This window comes from Callithrix jacchus, chromosome X (genome assembly GCF_049354715.1).
Source record: "Callithrix jacchus isolate 240 chromosome X, calJac240_pri, whole genome shotgun sequence".
Taxonomy (NCBI): Eukaryota; Metazoa; Chordata; class Mammalia; order Primates; family Cebidae; genus Callithrix; species Callithrix jacchus.
The window spans coordinates 115,474,628-115,487,275 of NC_133524.1; the positions used below are offsets into that span (position 1 = coordinate 115,474,628).

The window sequence follows — 12,648 nt, forward strand, 5'->3', positions numbered from 1 at the left end:
GCCTCCGCCCACTCCTCCGTCCTCTGGTTTGGGACTTCCAAACTTCTCCTCTCCTCCTCCCGGGGTATGGTGCGCATTTTCGTGAATGATCTGGTCACAAAACAACAACAACAACAACAAAAAGAATAGAGAAAGAAAAATTTAAAAAGCCAAAAACTTCCCAAGGGCTGCCTTAGAATTGGCAGGTAGGAATGGACCCCCGTTCCACCACGAGGTCCTCGAGCGCCCGGGGGTCCCGCGTACCCAGCACCTCTGCCCTCGGCCCCGCCCCGGGCCTCCCGCGGGGCTTTAATGACATAAGCAACTTTCCTCTAGCACCCCCCGCCCCGTCTTGGTACGGCCTGTCCGGCGCTCGACGTTCCACCCCCCCCCTCTCTGCTTTCAGGTTGGTTCATCCCCCGTCTACACTGGGGTGGTGCTTAGCCGGCGCCAGACCGACCCTCGACTTCGGAGAGGTAGCGCGGTACCTTTGGGTGCTTCCGCCTCCCCTTCTCCGGCTTCTTCTGCCTCCTCGGCCTCCTCGCCCGCCGCGGGAACCCGAGACCCTAGTGTATGCCCCACCCCTGACCCGGTTCGCGATATGTCCACCCCGGCTCGCCGGCGCCTCATGCGGGACTTCAAGAGGTAAACTGAGGGGACGGCCGAGGCCGGGGGCTGCGAGCCGGGGCACAGGGCGGGTCCCGAGGCGCGCCGGGCGGGGAGGGCTGGGGAGCAGCCGGGAGCGGGCGCCAGTGACGGCCTAGGGGGACCCTTGTCTGTGTTCCGGAAGGTTACAGGAGGATCCTCCAGCCGGAGTCAGCGGGGCTCCGTCCGAGAACAACATAATGGTGTGGAACGCGGTTATTTTCGGGTGAGTCTGCGTTCGTGGCGGTGGCGAGAGACCTGGGGACGTGAGCCGCCTTGGACTGCTCTCCGAGGCCGGCCCCCCGCGGAGGCCAAGGGGGTCGGGGAGAATGTTTGGGTCTGGCTGGGCCTAGGCGCCTCCCCGGAGCCTGTGCCTCGATTAGCTCAGTTCCCGCTGCTAGGGGGGAATCGCTTGGGGTTCTAGGGGGGCGGGGCGGGGAGTGGTGGCGGTTATAACGGCGCGGCGGCCTGCACTGTGTCTCTGAACCCAGGACATCTATTTGTAGTGGCTTCCGACCCAGGCAGCAGTGCTGGAGATGGCAGGGCTTGGGATAGCCATCTCACATGAAGCAGGGAGAAGGGGGCCCCTTAAGCGGGAACTGACCATTTTTCTCTGTGTTGCAGGCCTGAAGGGACCCCATTTGAGGATGGTAAGAGAGTTTTTCTTTACCCACTTTTCAGGAGCCTGATCACCTGGGGAAAGGGTTCCCAGTCATCCTGAAGTGTCTCCTACTTAGGAACCTGCCTCTGCCTAGCCTCTATCTGCTAAAGGCTTGAGTGGAGTGCAGTGTGTGGCTGTTCTGGATATTGTATGCTTGACTAGAACTGCACCTTTCTTCTTGCTTTCTTTTTAAAATAGTCTGGGTAAGGCAGTCACTTTTTAAAAGGAGCAATCATAGCACTGGTATTAAGGATTTTTGAAGCTTGGGCTGTGATTCTGCTAAATTCAGCCCTACATCGCTGAATTAGTATAAACCCAACCAGTTGCTGACAGTCAGCAGAGACCCCAAAGACTGTCTGGTTCAGAATTCTACCCCATGGGCAGGAATTGTGTTTAGCAGGGGCTTGATAGGTGTGTGTTGGATGTTGAATCCCTTACATACAACTGTCTGGTTTCTACAATCTGACATTGAATGCCTATCAGCCTCACTGCTCTAAGATGGTCTTTATGCCTTAGTTGAATATAGTATTCTTTCTTATTTGTCTTTTTTTTTTTTTTTTTTGAGACAGAGTCTTGCTCTGTTGCCCAGGCTGGAGTGCAATGGCACGATCTCAGCTCACTGTAACCTCCGCCTCCCGGGTTAAAGCAATTCTCCTGCCTCAGGCTCCTGAGTAGCTGGGATTACAGTCCCACACCACCACGCCCAGCTAATTTTTGTACTTTTAGTAGAGACAGGGTTTCACCATGTTGGTCATGCTGACCTTGTGATCTGCCCGCCTTGGCCTCCCAAAGTGCTGGCATTACAGAGGTGCGCCACTGCGCCTGGCCATTCTTTCTTATTTTTAAATGAATATACAGTGTGTGTTTTCATCAAGACATTATGGTCAGTAATTTCAAAGCAGCTTCACAATTGAAGTTCGCCTTAATGTACCCTTTTGATCAGTGTCCAGCCTACTTGAAGATACTGCATGTACCAGTAGCTACATAATTTGTAACTGATTTAGGTTTGTCTTTTAAAAACACATATGTAAATTGCTTTTTAAAAACCTTATGGGTTTAGATAATTATAGATTCATGTGCAGTTGCAAGAAATAATAGAGACACCCTTTATACACTTAACTCAGTCCTCTCCCCAAACCCTCTCGTTTGGTAACATCTTGAATGACTATACCCTATCACAACCAGGAAAATGACATTGATTGTTCTATACTCAGGTGTGTGTGTATGGTGTGGTGTGTGTGTGTGTGTGTGTGGTTATTTTTTCAAAGTTTCATACATTTAAATGATGATTAAAGTATTGGAACTCATGAAATTCTTTAATATTTGAGGTGTTTAAAAAAAAGGAAAAGGGTCTGTTTTTTCCTCAATGATTTATCTTCCTTCGATCACATAGCATTTACACACACACACACACACATGCTTCAGTTTGAAGATGGGAACAAAAACATTTATGCAAACTACTTAATACATACTTATGTTGCTGAGACGGATTGCATTTTGATGCCACCAGTCTGCAAAATGTTGTGAGGTAAGTCAATATAAACTAAGTCTATAATTCATCTCAAATACTTAGATTTCCCCAGGAAACTGTGGACAATCACCTGAATATTTTCAACTTCCTCTCTGCCTTTACCTGCTGGGTAAATATCTTTGCTCGTCAGGGATGCAATGAAAAGAAATGATAGCAGGAGACAGTGATTGTAAGGGCATACTACTTTGGCTTAGTTAATAATTTGAACTGATCTGTAGCAAGAAAACTATAGCTAGACCTAATTTTCCTCTACCAGATTGGCACTAGTTCTTTATTCCTGAGCTTTAAATGTACAGATTAACTGTGTATTTGCTTTAGCTCTAGAAGGCTTTGTTTTCTTGTTTTCTTTCTTTTGAGACAGGTCTTTTTCTATCACCCAGGATAGAGTGCAGGCGTGCGATCTCAGCTCACTGCAACCTCTGCCTCCTGGGTTGAAGCGATTCTCCTGCCTCAGCCTGAGTAGCTGGGATTACAGGCACATGCCACTACACCTGGCTAATTTTTGTATTTTTAATAGAGACGGGGTTTTACCATGTCGTTCAGGCTGGTCTCGAACTCCTGACCTCATGGTCTGCCTGCCTGGGCTTCCCAAAGTGCTGGGATTACAGGCGTGAGCCACCATTCCCGGCCTCAGCTTTGTTTTCATTGGCTTCTTTTTTCCTCATTTACTCTGTTTTATACTGGGCACAGCTTTATTAATAGTACATCACTTTGTTGGCGGTTGGCTACCTAGGTATTTCAACGGTGCTTCTCTTAAGTGGTATGAATTGAGGAGGTACTTACTGAATCCATTATCTGCCAGGACTGTCGGCTTTGACATTACTGACTATTTTTGATGACGTGTATCTCCATCCCAGCATTACTGACTCAGGCTGGCTTATTTGTTCTGTTGAACAGTCTGCTACCCATGGATGCTTCCTCAGGTGTTTGGAACACTGTGGCTCCCCAAAACTATTTTTTAAACCTTTTTTTTTTTGAGATGGAGTTTTGCTCTTCTCACCCAGGCTGGAGTGCAATCGCACGATCTTGGCTCATTGCAACCTCTGCCTCCTAGGCTCAAGCAATTCTCCTGCCTCAGCCTCCCAAGTAGCTGAGATTACAGGCATCCGACACCACACCCAACTAATTTTTGTCTTTTTAATAGAAGGTTTCACTATGTTGGCCATGTTGGTCTCGAACTCCTGACCTTAGGTGATCTGCCCGCCTTGGCCTCCCAAAGTGCTGGGATTACAGGCATGAGCTGCTGTGTCCGGCCTTAACCATTTTTTTGAGTACCCTTTATTTACAGTTGGGGAATTTACAGTTAGAGAAAAGACTGATTAGGGATAAGTGGCCTAGTTGGTTTTGCTGTTTCCAATGTATTATGTAAATTAAGAGCCCCAAAACTACCTTTGCTTCTTCGTTGTAAACCATTTGTTATGGAAGTTTCTGGAACAGCCAGGCCCTAGTTAGAGTGATGAAATCTTAAGAAAAGCAACACTTACAGGTATTTTGGTTTAACTTCACACACTTGAAGTAAGAGGAATATAGTCTCAAGAGCTTACACTACCAAAACATTGGGGAGAAATGCTTTCTCATCAGAATATCTTGGTATACATGCTAAATACAAAGGTTATGGAATATAATCTTCATCACATAATCTAAAAATTGTTAATAGATGTGGTAAGGTATTGGTATTTGCTTTTCATAATAAATGTGTTCTTTAGGATTGGTGTATAAATCTTTTTTCTTTTGTTTTTCTGTTGGAGTTCGTTGCCCAGGCTGGAGTGCAATGGCACGATCTCAGCTCACTGCAACCTCCACCTCCTGGTTTCAAGTGATTCTCCTGTATCATCCTCCTGAGTAGCTGGGATTACAGACAAGCACCAGCACACCCGGCTAATTTTTGTATTTTTAGTAGAGATGGGGTTTCTCCATGTTGGCCAGGCTGGTCTTGAACTCCCAACCTCAGGTGATCCACCTGCTTCAGCCTCTCAAAGTGCTGGGATTACAGGTGTGAGCTACCATGCCTGGCCTTTTTTTTTTTTTTTAATTTTTAGAAATGTTAGAGTCATAAAATCTTTTTCAAAATGAATCTCTAAAGTCCACTAAGAGTGTTTTTAAGGTAAATCCTATGATAAAGAGTTTTGGATTATGACCTTAAAAATTGATTTTCAGTCATCAGAAATGCTTTTGAAGTATATGTATTTTCCTTTCTTCTCAGGGGTCACAAACTGGTGGCCAAATGGCAGAAAACACCTGCAAGTGTGTTTTCCTTGGCCAACACAGTGTTTTCCAAAACTTGACTTTGTGAATGTCTTTAGGCAGAAAATATACCCCTTCTAGTTCAACCATATCCTTACTGCTATACACCAGTCACTTAACACATTTATATCAGTTCCATGGTCTCACTGTATAGATGGATTAATTGATACTTTCCTTACAATGTTTTAGCCTCCTCAGGAAGATGAAGAAAATTAGTATACATTATGTATAACAATGGTGAGGCTTAAATTTTCAGTTATTTCAAAGCCTAGCCTTCTAAATATTCAGAGGGTAAGCTGTAGTCTCAGGCTGCATAATACTGATTCTGGGATTTTAAATTCCCTTAACATTTGTTTTAGAGCTCAGAAATTACATTGAAGGTTATACTAAACAGGTTCTGATTAATGTGGCTAAAAGTGTGAAGTACCCTCTTTTTAATGTGTACCTTGAATACGATTTGGGTTAAGTCTTAATTTATATTCAAGTAGACATAAATAGATTGCTTCACTGTTCTCAAGACATTAAATGAACTGCTTTAAAAGACTTGCGATTAACTTCTTTGGTAACTAGGTAGTCACCTTTTGAACTTCTGGGCAAGTGTTATGCAGAAAGCTCAAGTTAAGGAACTTGTGAGCCACCAGCATAGGTACTCAACTTGCATTGAACTGTGAGTGTGAGTGTCTGATATAGACCAGAAAGTACTATTTAATGTTTGAATGCCTTAATTGTATATTTCTTACTGATAGTGAAGTTCTGATTTTGGGGTTTTGCCTCCTTCAGCTGAGTCTAGAGATGTGAAACTTTAGAATTATTATAGCAAAAATAGTTGCTCATGGTTTTGGAGCACTTACTTTGTGGTATTATGCATATCTCCGTCATGTAAATCTCACAGCAATGCTGTGTGGTGGGTACTATTATTAATCTCATTTTAAAAATGAGGAATTTAAGGTTTAGTCAAGGAGAGAACACCTTCCCTAGAGTCTCACAGCTAGTAAGTAGCAAAGCAAGGACTCGGGCCCAGAACTGTCTGACGGCAGAGCTCATGCTCTTAACCAGTATGGTTTACTGTTTTTGCCTACGGCTTCCCTATGTCCTGCTTTACTACCTTTAGATATCATATTTAGTGATGGTTTTAAAGTTGCTGGGATCTCCATGTGCTATTACATCTGCCCAGTTTTGGAGCAGTGTCTCTTACCCATAATTTAGTCAGATGGCAACATTGATCCAAGTGTATTTACATTTGAGATCATAATACATAAGGACACTCAAAATTTTGAACTCTAACACATTGCTTCTTTTTCTTGCCTATTAAAATGTCAATTAATACTGAAAAGGAAGAACTGTGCTTTCTTCCTCAAAAAGAGGAAAATTTGGCTGGGCGCGGTGGCTCAAGCCTGTAATCCCAGCACTTTGGGAGGCTGAGGCGGATGGATCATGAGGTCAAGAGATCGAGACCATCCTGGTCAACATGGTGAAACCCCGTCTCTACTAAAAATACAAAAAAAAAGAAAAATTAGCTGGGCATGGTGGCGCGTGCCTGTAATCCCAGCTACTCAGGAGGCTGAGGCAGGAGAATTGCTTGAACCCAGGAGGCGGAGGTTGCCGAGATCGCGCCGTTGCACTCCAGCCTGGGTAACGAGCGAGTCTCTGTCTAAGAAAAAAAAAAAAGGAAAATTTATGACCAGGTGGTGATAAAGGTGAAGTATGTTCTGATGAACATACTTCCATACTTTTTTTTTTTTAAGACAGTTTCACTCTTGTTGCCCAGGCTGGAGTGTAGTGGTGCGATCTCAGCTCACTGCAACCTCTGCCTCCCAGGTTCAAGCAATTCTCCTGCCTTAGCCTCCCAAGTAGCTGGGATCACAGGCATGTGCCCCCATGCCTAGCTAATTTAGTATTTTTAGTAGAGATGGGGTTTCTCCATGTTGGTCAGGCTGGTCTTGAACTCCCGACCTCAGGTGATCTGCCCGCCTAGGCCTCCCAAAGTACTGGAATTACAGGCATGAGCAACTGTGCCTGGCCATACTTCCATATTTCTAATGGACATTTCCATAAGATTTTACTTTCTTTCCTTAGATATAATACATAGTTTCTTCAGGGCTGGCCTTGAAAAGAAAATAAGGAGTAACAATAGTTTGAGGAATACAATGTCTCCATATGTTGCATTTTATATTACTCTGAAACTTAGACACATGTTTGTACAAGGGCAGCTTTGTTAGCAAATTGTTTCCAATGAGCTTGCTAAAGACAAACTTTTTTTTTTTTTTTTTTTTTGAGACGGAGTTTCGCTCTTGTTACTCAGGCTGGAGTGCAATGGTGCAATCTCGGCTCACTGCAACCTCCGCCTCCTGGGTTCAGGCAATTCTCCTGCCTCAGCCTCCTGAGTAGCTGGGATTACAGGCACTCACCACCATGCCCAGCTAATTTTTTGTATTTTTAGTAGAGACGGGGTTTCACCATGTTGACCAGGATGGTCTCAATCTCTTGACCTCATGATCCACCCGCCTCGGCCTCCCAAAGTGCTGGATGACAGGCGTGAGCCATCGCGCCCGGCCTTTTTTTTTTTTTTTTTTTTTTTTTTTGAAATGGAGTCTCACTCTCTCACCCAGGCTGGAGTGCAGTGGTACAGTCTCAGCTCACTGCAACCTCCACCTCCTGGGTTGAAGTGATTCTCCTGCCTCAGACTCCTGAGTAGCTGGGGTTACAGGTGCTCACCACCAAGCCAAGCTAATTTCTTGTATTTTTAGTAGAGATGGGGTTTCACCATGTTAGCCAGGCTGGTCTTGAACTCCTGACCTCAGACAATCCACCCACCTTGGGCTCCCAAAGTGCTGGGATTACAGGTGTGAGGCACTGTACCTGGCCAAAACAAACTTTTTAATATAGTTTTGTCACAGATCTAGTCATAGAATGATTATAGTCTTCTCTCTTTTTCTTAAGCAGTGATAAACCTTTTAATGGGAACAAAAGTGAAATAAATTGCTAACTGAAGGAACCAGTAAGAAATACGCTGAAGTATGGTCTATTGTTTTAGAATAATTTGTTAAATGGACCAAAGTAATATAGTGCAACATGCATCACCTTATACCAGATAATGACTGATTGTCTTAAGTTTACTTGAAGAGAATTCAGTCAGGAAAAAACCTTGCTCAACTGTTTTCTTGAATTTATTCAACAAACAATTGAAAATAATATTCTAAAGGACATAATCTCCTGAGATTACATCTTACAATGATTGAATGAGATCCAGTTTGTACATGCCATGTAAGTAAGTTTATAACCTACTATGGTTTAGGGCCTCTTGCTACCTTAGATTGACACATATTTAAGAAAAATAATTTCATTTCAATAGTAGTGTAATCAGACATCATTAGAAAGATCAAACATCGTTAGAAATTTGCTGGAAATATGAATGCAGTCTAAACCAAATGTGATTTTAAAATTATTTCTGCCATTAACTCCCTCCATACCTGTGAATTTATAGTGAAATACCTTATGAGCCATTCTTAGGGTTTCTGAGAGGGACTGTGAAGTTTTTCCTGGCTTAAATTCAATTAAGTTTTCATTACAGTCACTATGACATGAAAAGGAACCAGTGTGAATGCTATTATACATATTCCCCTCTATTTTAAAAATAACTTGATTATGGATTTGTACTTCTGGCATTGGTTTTTGGATCCTTGTTCTTTCATTCTTTCTAGTCTGTTTAAAAATCACTGGAGAGTTTAAGATGGCAGCTGACTAAAATAGGCCTTTGAAGTCTTTTGGTCTTCTAAAGGAGGAAGGCCACATTTTAGGCCCAGTTTCTTATTTGAAGGATGTTTTCAAAATGTATAGTGGCTAAAGTTTTCTTGTAAGCTGTAATTTTGAGTTTATGATGGTTGTCTTCAAGTTTGGGGGGAAATAGTGGCAAAACAAAAAACAAATCACATTCGAGTAGTTCGTAGAGCAATTCCTAGAGATGTATTTCTTATCTGACCTCTTCTGTCTACCCTGTATCTTTGCATTATTTAATACTTGGAAAAACCCACATAGCATTAAAAACAAAGTACTGCTGAACAAAGTGATAAATATGTTTTCTTAAATCTTTCTTTTCTAACTACAGGAACATTTAAACTTACAATAGAATTCACTGAAGAATATCCAAATAAGCCACCTACAGTTAGATTTGTCTCTAAGATGTTCCATCCAAATGGCAAGTATCACTTTTAGTACAGTTTTAAACTACTACAGTGTTTATTATAAAGTATTCCACATTTCCTGTGTATTTTGTGGTGCCTGAGTATTTGTTTAGGCAGCTTGCTGCTTCCTGAAAGCCGAACTTGTTCTTGGTTGTCTGTGACTGTCTTGTCCTAGAACGGATGCAGTGCAGGTATTTTTCCCTTTGCTTGGAGTCTGGGACCCTCCTGACTTTGATGATCTTTTTCATTTACTTATTAAACAACGAAGGATGCTCTTGAGGTCTCCTTTTAATGCCAAGCCAGATTGGGATAGTCTTGTGTTGTAATGATTTTCACTAGCAGTTAGAAAAGTCAGTTTCATTGGATGCATATCAGAATTACTGTGGAACATTTTCAAAACACAGATGACTTGGCCCCACTCCAGTCCTACCGAATATCAGATTCTATTGTTGAGGGCCAGGCATACATGATCAGAAAAGCACCACAGGTGATTCTAACTTACCACTTTGCACTTTTAAAAATAGTGGTAAGCCTAGAACAGCTTGCCTTTTATTTAGGTTAATGAAGTATTTTTCAGGGTATCAGATATTTTTATCTTTTTGCCAAACTGAAAGCTTGTGAACTCTGAGCCATCTTTTGTTATTTCAGTTAGGGGATACAGCCTACAAATTTGGTGGAATGAATTTCCCATATGTCTGTGGAGAGCTAAGGACCCTGTTCAAAAATGTTTCTGATTTCCTGGATAATAGGACAGCCTTTTTCAAAGAATGAACACAAAGTATCTTCCAGTTTTTTACTGGTCACATCTGACATTCTCTGATCATCCCGATTATTTCACTAGTAATGGTTATGACTCATCTTTTTAGGCAGTTAACTGGGAAGCAATCTAGGAATCTTTAAACTTCAGAAGTAAAGTATTCTTGACTATTTTTGTTTTGTCTAAAATGTTAAAACCTTAGTGGTCTTGTTAGGTTTAATGGACCTACTTCTTTGTTCATAGTCTATGCAGATGGTAGTATATGTCTGGATATACTTCAAAACCGTTGGAGTCCAACCTATGATGTGTCTTCGATTTTAACATCCATACAGGTGAATTTTTCCTTAATGTGACAAACCTATAACTTTTAATATGTTTATATTAGCAATTGAATTGTTTTTGAAAGTCATAATGTAATAGACCATTTTATTTTTGGTCAAAGCTTGTTTGTTTTATAGATGAAAAGTAGACCATTAAGACCCAAGCTGGGGCCAGGGGTGGTGGCTCACGCCTGTAATCCCAGCACTCTGGGAGGCCGAGGTGGGTGAATCATGAGGTCAGGAATTCAAGAGCAGCCTGGCCAAGATGGTGAAACCCCATGTCTATTTAAAATACAAAAATTAGCCAGGTGTGGTGGCAGGTGCCTGTAATCCCAGCTACTCAGGAGGCTGAGGCAGAGAATTGCTTGAACCTGGGAGGCTGAGGTTGCAGTGAGCCGAGATGGTGCCATTGCACTCCAGCCTGGGTGACAGAGCAAGACTCCGTCTCAAAAAAAAAAGACCCAAGCCACATATATTTTCCTAGCTACTAGCAGATTCATATAACTCTGGGTTTATGTGCTGAAGAAATGTACCTGTACTTAGGACAATTCAGTTGAGTGTCACTACCTTATAAAATAGCTGTTTGGTTTGCAATAAGGACCTGACATTTAAAAAATTGTCTTTCTAGTCTCTATTGGATGAACCCAATCCCAATAGTCCAGCAAACAGCCAGGCTGCTCAGCTGTACCAGGAGAACAAGCGGGAATATGAAAAGCGTGTTTCTGCAATAGTAGAACAAAGCTGGCGCGATTGTTGACCCCGGGTACAGTTAAAGAAGAAGCCAGCCATAAGAAAAATATATATTGATGTGTTTGTCACCTCCCTACTCTTGTCATTACATTTACTTTATTAAAAGCAAAATAGCTGTTGTGCTGTTTCCATCTTCCCTCGCCAAGTTTTCCTACCCCTTCTACCTTCTCCTTAAACATCAGAAAACACCTTCTTTGAAATCAAATGTACTGTACCTGGGTTACTTGCAAAAAAATTACTAATGCTTAAGTTTTTCTGTTGTATTTCATTTCCAGTTTTCAGACAGTTATTTTTATTATTGTACTTTAAGATTTAAGGTAAATTGTTATACACGAGGTGCATATGCATAGCTTGATGACCAGGATGTTATTTTTAACAAAATGATTGCTTAAGTATTTCATCCTGGCTGGTCTTTCACTTCTGTTGGATTTAGAAGTGAATGTGTTTGGAATATGATCTACAGAGAATAGAAACAAATCCATGTAAACAATTTTGAGAAGAATGAGAGCTAAAAATCCTATTGGTACTAGGATCTCACTCATATGAATTACTAGATAGTATTTACTGGCAAGAAGGAGAATGTTGAAGGACTCAACTAAAGGAGTACAGCAATTGTAGTAACTGACAAATCCTCTCTTTGCAAGCTACTGACTGGGCACACCCTTGCTAAGTTTCAGAATATTGGTCTTCTGGGGTTTTGCTTTTTAAAAAGAGGTGTGGGAACAGAATGGAAACAACCATCAGTTTTTGAGCTAGGGAAAGTTGGAGATCCTTTCATCTTTTTAAAGGATCATTGCTGCCCTAAATGAATAAACTCAATTCTCCATCTTTATTTTATAGTCTTAATGAATTCAAGGAAGGGAGCATAGCATATCTGTGGCAAACTGTTTTCCACTCAAATCCTGAGTTATTGCTGCATGCTTTAATTTCTTCCCTTTCAACATCTGAGAACCTTAAAGCCAACATCTGCAATCTTTTTTTGGATATTTATGCTTTTAGATATATAGTACCTTTAAGTAGCAGTATGGGACAAGGCTTTTAAATGTTTTGTCTAATGTTCTATTGTCACCTTTTATGCATTTATCACTTCTAAATCTAACTTTGCACAAGTAACCCATGTAAAAAAAAATGTACATTTTTCAAAAGTTGTAAATAAAAATAACCTTAAAATTTCATAGTCAAGGTATAATTTTATTTTAGCTCAGTAGAAACTTTTTGTATTGGTTTCTTATTGGGATCTCATATGTGCTTATTTCGCCCCCTTAAACATTAAGGTAAAAGCAAAAATACTCATTCTGGGAGTGGAAAAGCCAAGATATACTCTTGGAGAGAACCTTTTTTTTCTTTTCAGTCCTAAGTGGTGATGCTTTTTAAACATTTTAACAGAATATAAAAGTATTAAATAAAACAAAGTTACCTCAGTATGCATTATAGTCAATCAAGGGAATGAAGTTCCGAGGGGGGAGTGGAGGGGGAATGAACTAACTTGGGTATTTATCAGCACCATCAGAGACCAAAATCTAACTTGTTGATCCTGACATTCCACCTCTTTAAAAGCCCTAGCTCAAAAAGAAACTACC

At 41.6% G+C, this 12,648-nt stretch overlaps 1 protein-coding gene across 1 annotated transcript; it reads left to right on the forward strand.

The window, feature by feature from the left end:
- Positions 1–404: 404 nt before the first annotated feature.
- On the forward strand, positions 405–12,243 carry UBE2A (ubiquitin conjugating enzyme E2 A). The gene is made up of 6 exons (XM_002763212.7): positions 405–624; positions 770–850; positions 1,249–1,274; positions 9,166–9,255; positions 10,242–10,330; positions 10,947–12,243. Exons 1-6 carry the CDS (start codon positions 581–583, stop codon positions 11,073–11,075), a joined length of 459 nt encoding a protein of 152 aa, XP_002763258.1. The 5' UTR covers positions 405–580; the 3' UTR covers positions 11,076–12,243.
- Positions 12,244–12,648: the final 405 nt, after the last annotated feature.

Excerpts from the sequence above, each read along its gene's own strand:
- UBE2A (XM_002763212.7), top strand. The coding sequence starts at position 581 with ATGTCCACCCCGGCTCGCCGGCGCCTCATGCGGGACTTCAAGAG. Across the intron at positions 851-1,248 it reads TGGAACGCGGTTATTTTCGG|GCCTGAAGGGACCCCATTTG; the intron begins GTGAGTCTGCGT and ends TCTGTGTTGCAG. Across the intron at positions 10,331-10,946 it reads CGATTTTAACATCCATACAG|TCTCTATTGGATGAACCCAA; the intron begins GTGAATTTTTCC and ends TTGTCTTTCTAG.